Below are 17,494 nucleotides of genomic sequence, written 5' to 3'. Positions count from 1 at the left end.
AGGGGTGCGTCGAGAGCGCGTACACCTGCCCCGAGAACGCGTTGATGATGAACTGCAGCGCCGCCGGCTCCACGCACTCGATGCACTTCTGCACCTGCAACACAAGCACAAGCACACGCCCGCATCAATACGCTGCAACAATATTTTGCTAAATGAGACCATTTTATTTATAAACAAATACATCGTTGGGTATATTTGTGTGCAAATATTATAAAAAATTATTCAACATAAAATACTAATATCAATATTTGAGTATACTTATATTTTTTAAATTTGACGGTCAGCTGTATTAATTATTTGTAACTTGTTTTAGTACCAGTTAAAAATTAATTAGATGTGTGTTATATGCACAAAAATAATTTTGTTCATATAAAAAGCAATGTACTCACGACGTGATTTCCGTTTTGATCCTTAACGCATTTGAGCACGTGTCCGTCCAGCTCGCGCACCACCTCCTGCTGCTGCTCCGCGGGGATGGACTCCAACGCCTTCTGGATGACGCGGCAGCCGTACATCTGCAGCGCCAGCGCCAGCACGTGCCCTCGCACCTGCAGTTACACCGTGCTTACATTTATATCACCTAACACTACGCCCCCACTCCCCAACTTCAGTATATAGAAGAATTATGGTGGAAAAGACAGCTAAGTTAATAATTATTTCGTTTAATTATTTTATTATTATTTCATATATCTTTATTTCTTATTTCAATATAATACATTTTACAATATAAAAATTTGATATAAAAATAAAATAAAATATGTTATATAAAAAATAGAGCACCACCGGCTGCGGAATCTGATGCCTCAAGCAACCAGTGGTCAGGGCTGTAGAGACAGGAACCTCCTCACTATGCGTGCGGTTTCTAAAACAACCGCCTTTTGAATCGGACCCTTAATCCAACTGTCTAGCGAGAGCTTCTTGAGGTATTGGTCGAAGCTCTTCGCTATTAGTCCGTGTACCGAAACGACTATCGGAATAATGGTAGTCGATTTCATACGCCACATGGCGGTAATCTCGTGAGCCAAATCCAAATATTTTAATAATTTTTTTTATTAACATAATTATTACCTTTTGCGCTAATGTAGTTTTCTGTTCGGTTGTCCCAAACTCAAAGAACTTCTGTATGACATAATTTCCAAAGACATCAGTCATGAGGCTGTACGCAGCGCCAATAATTTCATTAAACACCATTTGCTTCTCCGGGACTGTGGCCCTCTCCAACTTCTGTTGAATAAACCTGGAACAAACCACGTAAACATTTATCGCGATCTCTAGGTGATATTGATCAAAGGATTATTAAAAATGCTATTCCGATATAGTTTAACGCGATAACACACAAAATTCAACTCTTTTCTTAAAATAAAACTTACGAATAATACCATCTACCAAAAGTCATGAGAACAAAATATATTTGCAGAATCAAGAACAGATTTTAATATTCTGCAATTGAGAAACATCTCGAAGTCAGAATATGGCGACTTTATATAGACTGTTTTCCATCAACAACTTTATTTTTTTCCATAGTTCCATATCTCTAATAAGCGGTACACAAAGCTAAAATATTATGTAGAGTGCGCTTTTACTGAAAGTTGACAATAGACTCATTGTTAAAATGTTTTTGTTATGGTTCCACTACATATTGCACTTTTCATATGACAAAAAAAAATGTTAATCAACTGACGAATACCTATCATGTATTAACTTTTGCAACAACAACCGCGCAAAATAAATAAAAGATCTTACTAAGCAACCTGTGTTAGACGAGATTATGTTCTATTATATATCTATTCGAAATATCATCGAGATCCGTCGAGCCATTTTGGAGATACCCTCTAACAAACATCTATCCATATAACACTGATAAAAAAACAGACGTATTGTGTATCTCCGTCTTTCGGGAAGTCGATCAATAAAGCTAAAGTATACAATAAACAAGCTAGTATGAGGGACGTGTCTTGTGTTGCATGTATTTATTGTATAGAACAAACCTGGAGCCGTGCTGGTCCTGCGAGAACTCCACGATGTGGTTGGCGAGGTCGCGCAGCTGCAGGTTGGGGAAGCGGTTGTTGCGGAAGTCCTCCAGCAGGCGCGAGCGGCCGGCGGGCGGCTTCTCGCCCACCAGCGCGCCCACGCCCACGCCGCCCACCGCGCCCACGCCCACGCTGCCCACGCCCCCCACACCACCGCCTACAAGTTCTGCGGATAAAACTACTTTATTAATTAACTTGGCTAACGAAGTTTATTTATTGCATAATTTCTAGTGACATAGAGACCAATAGAAAAAGAAAACGGTGCAGATTTAAAACATACCTTTTAATATAATAAGAAATAAAAAAAAAACATGTAAGGAAAATAACATCGGACTAAATTGATGTCAATAATATGTGACCTTATCAAGGACTTTGTAGTGTCGATTTTTAAATAAGATGTACCTGAGAGATCCAGGTAATTTCTCTGCCAAAGGTTATTCATTTCTCAAATATGATGGTGATATTTGAATAAAAAATATACGTCCAGTTTCCAGTAGTAATTAACACGTCACGTAAAAGACGATAAAACGATTCAACTCATGTGACATTTACATATATACAACTCTCACGAGCGCCCTCGCAAGACGACAAAAGATAATAATCGCGATAAATTACCAACTTTAATTTATATTTTTCGCTATTTGTCGACATCATTGAGCACAAACTTCTGTAAATAATTTATTTTTCCATGTGACATTTTTCGTAGAGATTTAAGTTACAATTTAGTCGCAGCTGATAAGACACAACTTAGTTCTATACAATATGTATATGAATTATTGTTTTTACACAAACCGCAATAGTAATACTACTACACTCAAGAAAATTATTTACAGTAAATTAAGGCAAAATGTTGATGCAAATTTTCATCGTAACACTGACAGTTTACTTAGGTTATTCGTGTATATGTACAGCCGATATTTATATTCGTGATTTATGTATACAGGGAGCGTTGGGACAGGTATTTACATCAGTCGACAATGTGAGGTCGAAACCATCGACTGTGCTAGTGTTTCCCGTTGGGCCTCCCGATCAACTGACTGATTGTATAGATTCGATCGGCCCAACGGGAAACACACGACAGCATCATGTGGTTGCATCTGTCTGTGGCGCGGCGTACCAACCTGAGATGGTGCCGACCCCACTGAGCTTGCTCAGTAGCGAGGAGGAGGAGCCGAACATTCCGTTGGACGTCAGCCCCTGCGCCAAGTTGCTGACGGATCTGCAATATAAACAAACCAACGCTTATATCTATAACATGCGCACCGCAACCGCTCACACCTCAAGTGCTGCCTGAAAATATTTTGCATTATTTTTTATTATTTGATCATGCGTCAAACTAATTCTAATTATGTAACTGTACATGTATTTTATTTCAAAGCCTAAAAACACGATTTACAAAGCTTATTTACAATGTTACACACCTTATACACGCAGAATCTGCCACACGATCGGCTTCTCATTCCGATATTTATAAAAACGTATTTTGACCAATATTGTTAACAGACAAGGTATTATGGTAAAACCTTTAAATAACATATGTATATGAGGAGAACGCGGATAAATATGACGTAGGTTATGATATGCCAAAGGTCAAGGCCAATAATATTTCCAAAGTATTGTGTGTTAGTAACGAAATCTTACAAAAACAATTTGAGAATGCATTCGATTTTTGAAATCCTTGGAATCAACATAACGACCCTGGGCAATGTCCTCGCCGTTGAAATTTGTGATAATTTGAAAAAAGAAAGAGAAACAAAACATGGTGACAACGGTGCTATAAGTATAATTGTAGCCTATAGAGGAATGTGCAGTGTGGTGTGTCGTGTGTACCTGTACTTGGCAGTCTCAGCGCCGGGCGCCGCCGACACGGGGCGCAGGCCGACGGGGCCGAGCGCGAGCGGCGGCGACAGGGGCGAGGGCCCCCACTTGCGCGCGTATTCCTGCAGCGCGGCCGCCGGCCCGCCACCTCCGAACTCCAGCGAGTCGCGCCGCGTCCCCGCGCCGCCTGCAACTGCCCACACGCTACCCACACCTGCCACGTGCTCGCAGCACGCACACGCCGAGATACACACCAGTACATCTCTACGCACACGCTATTTACAATAACTCTATCGCCCTTCTTAAACACTTCGCACTCTTCTCATGACTATTGTATGTATAGCTACACTTTACATTATATACATTATTGTTTAAATAATAAAAAGTGTAAACTCCCACAAAAACTGGTGTGGTGATATATTCTAAGTTCAAAACCTAACACGTATAAAATATAACATAGTAAAAATTAAGTATTTTGTACACTATGCAATATTAACGACAGAAGCAAGCTTGGAATTTAGGGAATCAATTTTAGATCTCCATATTGAACTTTGTATACGCCAACAAAGTAAGTTCAAATGATCTTCTGATTAGGAGACACGGGAAAAGAGGACATTGTGATTACCTGATATACGAAAAAAATACCGAAAAAGCAATTTTGAAATATGAAACTTATTTGTTACACATAACAATAAATAAGAAAAAAAGTAAAAGTGGACATGCGTCAAAAATTATTAAGTTATTAAACTTTAATAAAATAACTACATTTACTTAAAATATTTACACATTTAGTACACAAAAACCACTCACCACTATGAAATATGGTTTAAGACATTTAATTGTAGATTTAATTTGAATTTTAGTATGGCACATAAAACAATCCCAAAATCAGTCTAATTCTGACATGCTGTAAAAAATCTTACTAAATATTCTCCCGTATTTAAATTAATAATCAAATAATATTTGAGAAACGATGGGCGCGAGGATATCAAATTTAAGGTTTAAGAAGTAATCGTTACTGCTCAATTAGATTGATAACAAGAAAGACAAGAAACTTTTGTTACAGGTAAAAACAAAACAAAAGTAATGTACATCAGTAAACATTGTTGTGATATGCGCGGTTTGTTTTCATCATTTGTCGTTGACTCAAATAGATGTTAAAGTAATATGGTTTGTTTTGTTGCGTGTCGCGTGGTGACTCACCGGTCTGCTGGGGCTGCGGCTGCTGCGGCTGGTGCGCGGCGGGCGGCGCGGGCGGCGCGGGCGTGGCGGCGGCGTGCGCTGCGGGGTACTGGCGCGGCGCCAGCACGCCGCCCGGGGAAACCAGGCGCAGCGGCGTGCCATTGCGGCCGCCCAATACGATGGAGGCAGGGTCGTAGTACGGGATCACGTACTGGCCCTGCCCGTTCACCTGCTGCTCGCCCTGCTGCGGCGTGAGGGGCCGGCGCGGCTGTTGGGCTTGCTGCTGCGCCGGCGGGGCCACCAGGCCAGGGTACATGCCCCAAGGCGCCGCCATGCCATAGTAAGGCGGGACACCGGCGATCACGGCGCTCACATATGGTGTACCTTCTTGCCCAGTGTTTATTACGTAAGGCGCTTGTGTGAAGGCTTGCTGCGCAGCCAACTGCTGCTGTAGCTGGAACTGCTGTTGCTGCTGCTGCTGCTGCAATAGCTGCAACTGCGCCGCCGCCGCTTGCCCGCCGGCCGCCGCTGCCTGCTGCGACCGGAATAGTTGCTGTAACAACGAGAATTTACATTATTAGCCGACCTTTTAATTAAGAAATCCAAAAATTAAAACATAAAAGTAGAGTTCCATGAGCGCATAAGAATACTTTAGGTTTAATTAATAGCAGAACATATCGTTTAGTATTTTTTATCCAGGGCTGCGGCCTCGGGGCTGCTTCGGGTAAAGCGCGCTAATTAACACAATCGTTAAAAAAGTTAATAACAGGCCGCGCCGCTGTCCTACGCATGTGCCGCTGCCGGCATTCATACCGTAAGCCTTCTTTGCTATTCCGCAAAAAGTATTCTTTTTTAAATCAACAAGATTTTCCTTTGCCAACATTAAGAACTTGAATATTCTCTTTTTCGTATTTCCTATTATAAGTTAAATAGTTCATGACAAGACATAGATGGCAGCTGCAGCTCAATGTGTAAAGACCATCGTGGTCTCAATGGTCCTGTTACTGTCAGTGGTTTTCCGATTCGAGCCGTATAACTTTCTATAATTTAACTTTACCTTGTTCTATGTAGAGTTTACGTATTGCAATCTTCAACAAGAATGTTTAGGTTAAAAATATAAAAATGTTTCGGTGTAAAAATATGAACAATGGTATTTGATTGATATTTTGGGCGTCGGTATTTTGAATGAGGTGAATCACAATATGAGAGCACGTTATATGTGTGTGATGTCATCGCGAGCGGCCGGGCTCCATTTACCTGTTGAGAGGAGATTAGTTGGCGCGGCTCCAGCGAGCGAGCACGGTGCCGTCGTGCTGTAAACACTGCGAACTACGAGCAACGGGCACACTGCATACGAGAACCGCTTCTATCGCTACTCGTTACTACTATTCACGAATCACATAGATTTAATTCGGACTTTGCAAGGAGACCTTGGAATCATTTTTACCTATAATTTTGTTTATTACGTACATAGATAACGTTTCTCTGCAAAGTTTCAAGAGTTAAGTGTTGGGTAAAAAATAATTAAATAAACTTTGAGAACGGGAGATTTAACATTAATTCTAAGAGAAATAAATAAACTTTAAAATTGCGCATCGGAATATCATTTCAACTTGCTATGAGAACAGAAACAGGTAACAAAAAAACTGAAATTACATACGGATATTACACATTATGTGCATATCTTACTAATATTACAAATGCGAAAGTTTACTACTGTGGATGGATGGATGTTTGTTTGTTAAAGTTTGTAGCCTAAACTACATGAAATTTAGTTTTTATAAAGCTACGCGGACCGAGTCGCGAGCGAAAGCTTATATAATCTCAACATAATTCAGAAAGAGAACTAACAAACAGTTATCATATTTTCACATGCAAATAAGCAACGAAAATAATAAGTACAATAATAATACTTAGATACATAATTTCTTTCCATGTTTTTTCCGTGGTAAATGACCAACAGACCAGTAACCTCCTGTTAACATTAGGGGCTTCCATAAAAAAAAACATAGAGAGACGTTGAATACGTAATCACATTAATTCGTTTGAAAGGGCTTCATGTAGTCTGTTTATAAAAATATTTGTATATGATTTAACTGTAGATACTAAGTAGAGATGAGTCTACATAAAAAACCGCGGTAAACACAAGTGACCTGTAGCCAATTTAAAATCCGTCAACCGTTGTTATTAATACCCGTAAATTTACCATATAAAATAAAAACTAGAACTAGAAAGAATTAATTATTTCTAGTATTCAATACTCCAAATATTAAAAACCAAGAAGTCAAATCTGTTTTAAATGAATAATGTTGTGATATAGCAGTGTTTTACTTGCGAAAAAAGTCAACGTTTAAACAACCTGTTCACCTCTTGGTTAATATTTGACATTTACGTTCAGCACACTTTGCTAATCTATCTTATAGACGGAAATGTTTGAAAGCAGAAGCCAAGCTATTTAATATTAAAAACCTATAACTTAAAGTTGTACACTCAAAATTTAAGGTTCTTTAGTTTGAAAAATCTCGCATATTATGTATCGAATAATAGAAGTCAATAGTAATAACGATTTCTAATAAGATTATGCATTACCGTTTGAGAAATAAATTTCTATTAAGTCTAACTAGCTTTCTCCCGCGACTCTGTCCGCGTGAAATTAAAAAAAAAAAACAAAACTAAGTGTGTGCTCCTATGTGTTTTTCCAGAACATCCTCTACATCCGTACCAAATTTCATCGAAATCAGTTCAGTTGTTTAGGCTATAATCTCTAACAAACATCCATCCATCCATCTGAACTTTCGCATTTATAATATTAAGTATGAAGTATGATTATTGGAATAACCATACAAAAACAGTGTTGGTAAAAAAACCTGGAAGAACATTTGATTTTCTAACCATTTTATAATCTAACGGATTGAAGGAAGTTATAAAATACATCAGTGTCTTTATTGGTTATCATGAAGAGATTAGGAGAGACGATTCAATGAAAATGGGAAAAGGCTAAGAGTCCGAAGTACGAATTAATTCCACAGAGAACAGTAGTAAAGGGACCGAAAACAGATGGCAGGCAATCGCGATCGTAATTTTAATTATGATGTTTCTATATACCGGGGAGCTATTCAATTTTTCATTAGCTAATTGACACGAAATGATTATTATCTGACTTTGTAACTTTGCGTCGTGGGCTAATCCAAAATGCGAGAGCGCGGCACGTAAAGCTATATTTGATGGCGCCCGGCGGCTTCTGCTGCTACGAAGATTTAATTCATCAAGATGGTGTTGTAATTGAGCGTCGTGAGCTGTGCGCACGTGCCACGGACACAGAGCAACTTGACCGCAACAAAATTAAATCGCTCGTGTCGCTGCGGCGCGGCGGCGGCGGGGCAGTGTCTCGCATTCAATTAGATGTTCAGTAATCCGGCTGCGGCGAGCTCCGATACCAATTACGGGGTTATTAGTGACGGTGGCGCGCTCGTGCCAGCTCCGCCCGCTCATCCGTGCTGTTACATCTGTCTTGAAATATCTTTGCTATAATTCTAACGTTATCCTTTACCTATAGCAATTAAATACGGTCCACATTGTACAGGTTGTTGATATGTTCTATATCACTATTAGCTGTATTTCTAGATTGCGAGTCATGCTGAGTCACTCGGTGTGAGATATGTTTCCGTGAGATCGTAGGTAACGGTAACAGAGGACGCTATTTATTATTTATGCGGACACTGAGGAAAGAGCGAGCACCGCGACAGTCCCGCGAGAATCGCACGCCCGAGGCGTCGACAAACAAATTACGCGACAAAGCAATCAATTATAAGGACAAGAACGGAGCTGCGCCTCTCGAATCGAACGCTACGTCAACAACAAGCTTTTAACGGCGTCGAGGAGAAGTATCTAGGTGCGCACAGACGATCTCGACACTCGTGCATTTACCACCTTTTCCAGTGAAATTGTTTGCCCGACAGAATTGAACGTTGTAAATTGAGAGAAAAACATTTTAGACGGCAGCGAATTAGATTGTCGATCGAGAACAAAAGCTAATTTGGGGTGAATCCGAGTCGACGGGTCGGGAGTCGCAACGAGATTACAGGGATACCCCGCGCCGCAGCGCTGCCGCGTCGCCGCTGCCGTCGTTGACGTATCTTGAGCTAACGAGTTTATCTGCCCCGCGGGCTGCCACACCGACGATGCTCATCTCCTTTGCCATCAGACGCTAAATGTAATCAATTTCGACTTAATAACTTTTTTTAAAGAGAATGTAATGGGCACAGAAATAGTGGGAAACATACCTATTCCCTTGTTTTAGAAGCATTGTTTTTATGACAAAAACGTTAACAAAATATTATTTCAGGCGCATCTAGAAACGCACAATAAATTCATCCATTTTATTAGGTCGTACATCTAATTTTTGAGATAAAAAGAAACAATATTTTTTATGTTCATTATGCTCAAGATTAGTAGTGTTTAAATGTCGAAAACTGTTACGGATTCACACGGGTTTACGTGAACGAAGTTTGGCCCACAGGTCTACTGACGTTCGCGCATCACTCCTGCGGAAATAAACAACGGTCCTCCTGACCTGCGTTTTAAAAAAGCGACGAATTTATCTAAGACATAACAAATAGCAACAAGTTGCCCTCTACGTAGTTACCAAAAATTACAAGTTTCGTGTCTGTACAAATGTTAGTTTTATGTAACGTTTTTGATTGGATACCTACAAAGCTCGAGAACGGTTACAAGATTTTCATGAAAACGTGGTAAAGGGCGAGGGCGGGACCCAGTTGGGCGGAGCTGTGGCCACGCCTTCCTCGCCCACGCCCTGTCACTCAATACAACTTAAAATTGTTATCGCGAAAACTACATATAAATTAAGAAATGAAAAATTAAATACACGAAAATATGATACAGCCCACGTAACGTTTACCAAATCTGCCGAATCATTACAATAACTGCAGTTTATTGTATACAAATTTCTTTACTAATTAACAAATAGCTGAAGACGTCTTCATTGTAGTGTGTCTAAATAATTTAGATTAGTTTGACAATTCATTTCAAATTTAGTAGGGATGGGTTGTGTAAAATCAGTCATGAACCTTATCGATTTACGATTTTTATTTTTATAGAAGTTGGAATCGATAGATTTATAGTTATAACTTATGAATTAAAAAAAACACTGTTTTCTCAAATTAATAATGACCTTAACTATCTTTTGGGTGTTGTCCACTTTTGATCTAATCGTCAAACTTATACGAGCAAATTACATATTTATACTTGACCTAAACTTCACCTTGATTGTGTTGTAAATTTGTTATTCAAATTGCTTTAATATCTAGTTTACTGAAAATGATTTAATCATAGGTCAGTTTTTATCTTTTAAAATGATCGAAACGACACGAATAAAATAAATTATATAACGTAATTTTGTGGTATATATTTTTCTTTTCTTAATAAAATATTGGCTACAAGCTGCGGAGTAGAATCAAAATGATCATGTCTACATCACTTGTGACGATTGCATAGTAGCCGGTAGTTACTCGCCGAGTAGAGCAAACACTGCCGCTTTATACTTAATACAGATTAATAAGAAACAATTACGCAACATAACACCATAAGATTTACACCAGCAACTCTCCACAGAGATGATATTTGTAGCGTTTAAATCAAGTACAGGACTCGTGAAACCGGTTCCATTAAATAAAACATTTATTGGCATTAACATCATAATTAGTAAAATACATGTAACGTAAAAAATTCGTACTGCTTCTTTTACCTAAAAACCTATCAAAAATATGTATTTTTTTCGAATAATGGAATAAAAAAAGAGCTATTCAATACGAAAAGAAACGAATAGATTGATAGAAAAAGAGCGATATGTACACATACTGTACATCTTTCGGCGGAAATTCATGCGATTCGGCAAACGCACAATCCGATCCATGTTTTTCAGTAGAAAAAACTGAGTAAATACGACATACAACAAGTAAAAAAAAAAGTGTATGTGGGTAGAGTTGGTATTTATCGATGTAAAGTGGTGTTCGAGCGGCGTACTGGGTGCTGGGTGCGGGGTGGATGGTTGCGGCGCGGGCGTGGCCGGACGATGCTTTTATCGAAATTAGCAGGCGCGCCCGCGCCGCGTCGTTCGGCGCACCCCTCTCGTAAAACACCACCGTCATCACCGCCGCGGCGACCTGGGAGTCGCGCCTTCTGTCGCTCCCTGTCCACTTACAAATATGTTTATGCCACTCGCGTTTTATAGCTTCATCGATACCAGAACATTATTCATATCTATCAATTGATTTATGTCTTGACGCAACGAATTGGATTAGTGTTTCTTTGATAGAGTAATAAGTTTTAATTGAACATGTTTTACAAGGAAACAGTTCTAAAACTAACAATATATAATAACCACTGTAGCCTTAACATTTGACCTGATTGGTTTTTATGAGTGAGATGTTATTATTTATCGCCAAATAGAAAAACATTTTGATTTTCCTTTTTGTCTTACTACTGCTAAAAAAAAACCGGTCGGTACAACAATGATCTAGCTGGCCCACATAAAAACAAAATACATATATTAAAAACAGCGTTGAGCGAAAATAAAAATAGCCACGAAGTCACACAAGCGCTTAGGACAGAGCATCCTCTAATGCCTGCTTGAATAGCAAATAAGTAACATTCGAAAGCTGAAAAGCAGTGTAAGGATTTTTATGGATCTTTTTATATTCACAACTTATACATATGTTTCAATATCTAAATAAAACGAAATGTATATTATTTTATAATCTATTATAACTATTAAAAAGTTGCAAACAATAGTTTACGTAAATTAAGATGAATAATAATATGTATTGTTATACACAATTGTACACAATATAACATAATCCGCTAATCATAGTAAGAAATAGGATTTTCTCAATGTAGTTCTTAAAAGCACTTTTTAATAGCCAGCTTCAGTTTAGTTCAAGGATAAAACACTAAGGAATAGACGCCAACCAAGGCCACACAGAAACGAAAATTCATTTTCAATTCAAATTATTTAGAAAACAGGCACGTCAAGAATCAATTAAACATCAATAAAATACATTATATTTTATTATGACATCAATAAAATCACACGCATAAGTCAGATTATAAATATAATTTCAAACTTAGGTATTTAGGGGCGCGTAGCAAGCTGAGTCTGTTGTAATTATAACAAATTAGTTACAAGCATAGAAGAGACAAATATTTTATTTCGTAACAGGGCCACTCTGCCAAACCATACTATGGACTGATGAATAGAATAGTAATGGTATTAAATGGTCGTTCGCACTCAACGTGTGACACAATTTGTCGGTCAGGTGGACGATGCAAGACTAGAGGACGCCGAACGCACATGTAGATGACTACATTATCATCTGTATGCGGACTTGCCTCTCGTACTACTAACCATTGACTCAATCGACATTTTTAAACAGAAATCTGATGTGACTATCACGCAACTAGGAGTATTTCTTAAAACAAAACAAACTACGCCTTTATTTTTAACCAGAGCAAGAAGAGATATATTTAAATATGTATTAATTGCAATTGATAATATAAATTATATAGTACAAACTTAAAATATTCGAAACATTTCATTTCACAGTAGATACCACGTCTGCTATCAGTTTCCCACATCTTCGTTATAAGTGTAATTTTATGGCAGCCATCCAAAGACTACATGCCAGTGAATGAAACAATATCACGGAAGAAATCAATTTGGTAAAATAAGTAAGCTGAGCAAAACATACCAGGTATTATTTGTTAGCATTAACTTGTAAAATATACAAAACCTATTTTTTAAATATGCACCCTACACTTTCTAAAATGATTAGGTACATTCGCATGTTCTCTTTTCTAAGGTATATTAAAATGGCCTCATGTGCGGTGCCACATTGAAAACAAAGTCGGAAATGAAACATTAAAGATGCGAAGGTGGTGAAAATATGAATATATTACACAGCAATACGAGCGATGTAATCGCACGCACGCGAGTCAACGGAGGCTCGCGCGCCTTAATACACTGCAATATTATTTGTAAAACCAATAATTCACCCACCGTTCACTTCATTTTGCGATTTTTATTTTAAATGAAAATGTCATGTTACTAAAAAAATTATAATTTACGAGACATGGAGTGGAAACGTACATTGACGTAAAAAAAAAACTTAGACGGGTTTCGGTTGCGGCGGACACGGGCATTTAGTTAATATAACCGTGAAAGTGCAAGCGTCGGAACGCGCCGCCGATAACAAGGGTGCGTAATGAAGGACCGCATTAGGACCGCCGCTTCAATTTCTCACTAACTGGACGTGTTGCACAACTTACCTACCTCGTCTTCTTACCATTATTTGCAACTAACGCATTTTTTGTTTTGAAAACCAACACACATTTGAGACACCAAGAAAACCATTAAAGTTGAATAAGATTAAAAAAATAACCAAAACTAAATAAAAAAACCCCGTTCCATCTACGGAGCCGGTAGAAACGTAACGGAATTCACCGTTAAGTTTTCCGCAAGTGTTGAAATCAGTGTGGCCGCATTTACCAGAAAAGTCGACTCTATAACAAAATCGGCTAAAACCGGCATCAACCTTGGAAAATGATGACATGGTAAGATGAATTAAGAGAAATCACGCCAAGAGGTGACAGGGTAACAATCTGTATCGGATACTTGCTATAACTATTTTACTATTTATCTAAATTGGTGTTAGTTTTAAGATTGGGTGTGTTTTAAACGAATTAATTTTGAATTTAGAATTTTAAACGAAGATAAAAATCAAGTATCACAGTTTTAATCAATTTAAAGTAGATAGATCCTATTTGAAGTATCAATCTATAAATTAAAAAAGGTATAAATTCGTATTAATGTACTCCGTGTAAATATGTTTAATGACGTAAATGTTTGTAAAACGAGGCCACGAATCGGAAATGTTTTGTGTTTAATCATACGCAACAAATCTCGTTAAATAATATCCTATTTTAGGCAACAACAATCTGGTGAACGGTGAAACCTCCGCAATCCTAACTGTACAAATTAATAAAACTGCTAGCTTTTTCTTTCAATGTCGTGAGAAGGTCTGACGACCTCTAACGGTACGGTGATCTCATTTCATCGTGTTTTCAAACACAACGTTGTTTTAACGGAAGAGACATTTGTTGTAAGAATGTCACAACTATTGTACGTTAGGATTAGATATATGGATTTTATTATGGAAATAAAAACAACTAAAGATATAGATACCAAAGAAGGACATGAGAATCGATTTAATGCGGGGACAGTGAGATGGGTGAGGTGAATGTACGCACGAAGTGTGCCACGCGCCGGAGAAACACTTCGGAGTGGATACCGTTAGTGGAACGCGGTCAGGCCGCCCGGCGCGGTGTTGCCGGTGTTCTTGTCCACAATACCACTACAGCTTCGAAACCTATCCAGCGAATTGAAGGGATTATAGGCTGCATTTGAAGACTACTTAATTTCACCATATTTTCATACATTCATAGTTACAAGTTAGTTCATAGCATCAGATACAAACATGGAAATATAGAAAAAAGCTTATTAGTGTTTCAAACAAAGCGATGGCTTGAGAAAATTCCCCCTGAATGCAGCTCTTCCGAGCGTGGTAATCGGAGCGTTTCTAATACCCACGCTTTGACTCGGTTTCACCGCACGCTTCTTGCCTCCCGCGTTCTTATTTATTTATTCGTTTTGCGAAATCGTTTGAAACATGATATCGTTCCGGAGTAGAGTACTTCGAGACTATAGGTTCTCACAGAACTTCACACGGACTTCTTGCATCCTAGTCGGTCGGTTATTGAATTCCACCGATAACTGTCGATAAGACTAAACAATATCAGTTTACGAGGAAAAAGAAAGACGAAAACTGTTTACGTGGAGCAGAGTAGTGTTCAGGGAAGTGTTAAAGGGGAACAAATGAATATTTTTCACAATAATTATGTCTGATGCAGCAGGTAAGGCGTGAGAGGCCGCGGCACGGCGGGCGCTACACATTTGCATCACAAATGCGGCTGCCCCGCGCGCCCTACGCTGCGCTGCTCTGGCCCCGTATCAGACAATATCACAATCAACTTCGCGTGGACGCTTTTTGGTTATCATGTGATTGCCGATTGTGGTTGACCATAATATCTGTAAGATTTTCCTGTCGCACACTTTTTGTAATTGTAGAATCGTTAATCTAAAATTTACGAAGACGGCAAGATAAAAGAAATGGAATTGCGTCTACATTTGGCAGTCGAGGGGACCATAATAATAAATGGTTTATGTGCGACGTATCGTATGTTATAGTCCGTTCCAGGGACAATTTATTGCATAATCATATCGTCTAAAACGGTAGGTTCGTTCTCGAATGGCAAAGGCAATGCGAGTAAAAGCGGCCAAGTTAAGAAGCGATGAATTAATAACGAACTTCTCCCGCGACGCGTGATGACGGCCAACAAGAATAGCGCATTAGATGCGAGCGGCAAAAAAAAAAAGAAAATCACGAGCTAATTATCGTCTGCTTCCTTTTTCAACTCGGAAAAATTAATAACTTTACACTTAAAGAAGGCGGTTGGTTGCTTACCGTTAATTTTCTTTTAATTTTCATACAAACACAAAACAAAGAATATGTAATTATCAACCGGAATACACAGGTATAAATAAAAAACAAATACTGTAGTCAAATGAATGTGGATTCAATTTATTTGATACAGTTAAACTGTTCCTAGGGTGGGTTAACATTATAATATATTAAAGGTGAAACACGTGATGTAGAGACATAATTGAATTCCTCTCTTTTTCCTAATAAAATCAATAAAATGTACTATACTATACTGTACATGTGTTTGGACAACATCATACAAAATAAGAGTCAATCACGCTTGTAACAAATGAGGCACAATTTGTAAAATCCAAGTGAGGATGCTACACGTTGAAATATGACGACTATTTCGTCTAAATGATGCAATCACAGACGGATTTAGAGGTTTTAGGTTGACCCGCACCTGTTTGCGCTGACCCCTTTGTTAGTGATAACAAAACGTTCAATGTGCATAAAAAAAACAACGTAAATGTTTTGTTATTAACTGCTCCGGTTATCATACGTATACGACCAGGTTATTTGTAAAATATAAGACTGGAGGTTGAGTAAACGCGTAGTAAGGCGGGTGGGATAGGACCCATATTGAAATAAATCCCCCGTGGAATGGCTCAGTTCGAAATTAACCGAGGTGCCGTACGTGGCGTTAGGACGACGGAACGGGTGGTAAAACGGCTCTTAATTAAATCAAGTGACACGTCTCGTAGGTAACTTAAATCTCACGACCTCAATATAGTCGTGTATCAAGACAACCTGGTCTTTGCTACCTCACTAAAATCTATAGAAAGTAAGATTGGCAGCATGTCAGCATATTAGCTAATTCTATTTTAGCATTTTATTTAAATATCAGCGGTTACCTGCGACTTCCGTGCGGAATTAAAAAGCTGTGTCTAATAAATGCGAAACAATTTTTGTCTAATCTAGTAGTTTTTCAGTTTATCTGTTATGTACAAAATGCAAATATTTTCTCTTTATTTTATAACTAATTTTGCGAATGACAGGTTATTTGGGATAAAATATCGATGTTTTAGTTCGATCATTTTCGTAGTATTCTTAGGATTGAAGAACAATAAGGGCAACTAATATTACGATAACTATGTAATTGAAACAAAAAAAATTAAGTAATTAGGTAATTCTAACTTCAAAGAAATAAATAACATTTTTGCCCCCGTTACAATGGCACATTGTTGTATTTTGATAGTGTCAAATGTCATCGACATCAGGCTATGTCTGCTCATTGGTGGGACCTAAGCCTTCCACAAGGTCTCCACAGTATGCAGTGCTCCACCTCTCCGCATCAACTTCCCGAGTGTGAAATAGAGGTATTAAAATGGGTTTACTATAATAAAGCTTTCTTTTGGATTTACGAATACATAAAGTCATAATGCCATAATCAAAATTGTATAGAATTTTGTTTATATCACTTAAAATTTTTTTTCCACCGATTAATTTAAAGTTTAAATATATATGATGCAAGGCGTCGCTTTATAAAAGCACAGAGACGAAATGCATAAGCACCTAGCTATAGTCGCACAAAGACCTCGTGAAGTTCGCCTTAATAAGCCTTCGCCCATGCGGGCACACGTCCCGCCGAGCGAAGCAGTCACATTTCACGACAAATTTTCACTTCCTCCGAGTAGCGATGGCACAAACGGATTTTTATTAATAAATTTATTGTGAAAATATTTTAGGTTTAAAAAAAAAACATTGACATATCAATTAAACAGGACGATGCTATTTGCGCTTTTTGATGGTTATTAATTTCTATGTAAAGATTTTTTAAAGTTTAAAAAAGGTGACGAGACAGATTTTTACGCTAAATCCTAACAAACATGTATTCTTTCTCAATAA

At 38.2% G+C, this 17,494-nt stretch overlaps 1 protein-coding gene across 1 annotated transcript in view; it reads right to left on the bottom strand.

Moving 5' to 3' along the window:
* Position 1: 1 nt before the first annotated feature.
* Positions 2–17,494, bottom strand: part of LOC106111001 (pumilio homolog 2-like) — a gene marked incomplete at its 3' end in the record, with an annotated part of 55,715 nt that continues 38,222 nt past the window's right edge. Inside the window, exons 10-16 of the mRNA XM_013292970.1 lie at positions 5,052–5,583; positions 3,861–4,035; positions 3,152–3,249; positions 1,989–2,196; positions 1,069–1,237; positions 390–548; positions 2–94 (exon numbers count right to left, since the gene is read on the bottom strand). Of these exons, the coding sequence (XP_013148424.1) occupies positions 2–94; positions 390–548; positions 1,069–1,237; positions 1,989–2,196; positions 3,152–3,249; positions 3,861–4,035; positions 5,052–5,583 (1,434 nt within the window). The remainder of the gene's footprint in view (positions 95–389; positions 549–1,068; positions 1,238–1,988; positions 2,197–3,151; positions 3,250–3,860; positions 4,036–5,051; positions 5,584–17,494) is intronic.

The sequence above is a fragment of the Papilio polytes genome, unplaced genomic scaffold, assembly GCF_000836215.1.
Source record: "Papilio polytes unplaced genomic scaffold, Ppol_1.0 DF824180.1, whole genome shotgun sequence".
In the NCBI taxonomy this organism is placed as follows: Eukaryota; Metazoa; Arthropoda; class Insecta; order Lepidoptera; family Papilionidae; genus Papilio; species Papilio polytes.
The sequence above is the reverse complement of the archived record's forward strand: the minus strand, read 5'-3'. Positions and strand labels throughout refer to the sequence as shown.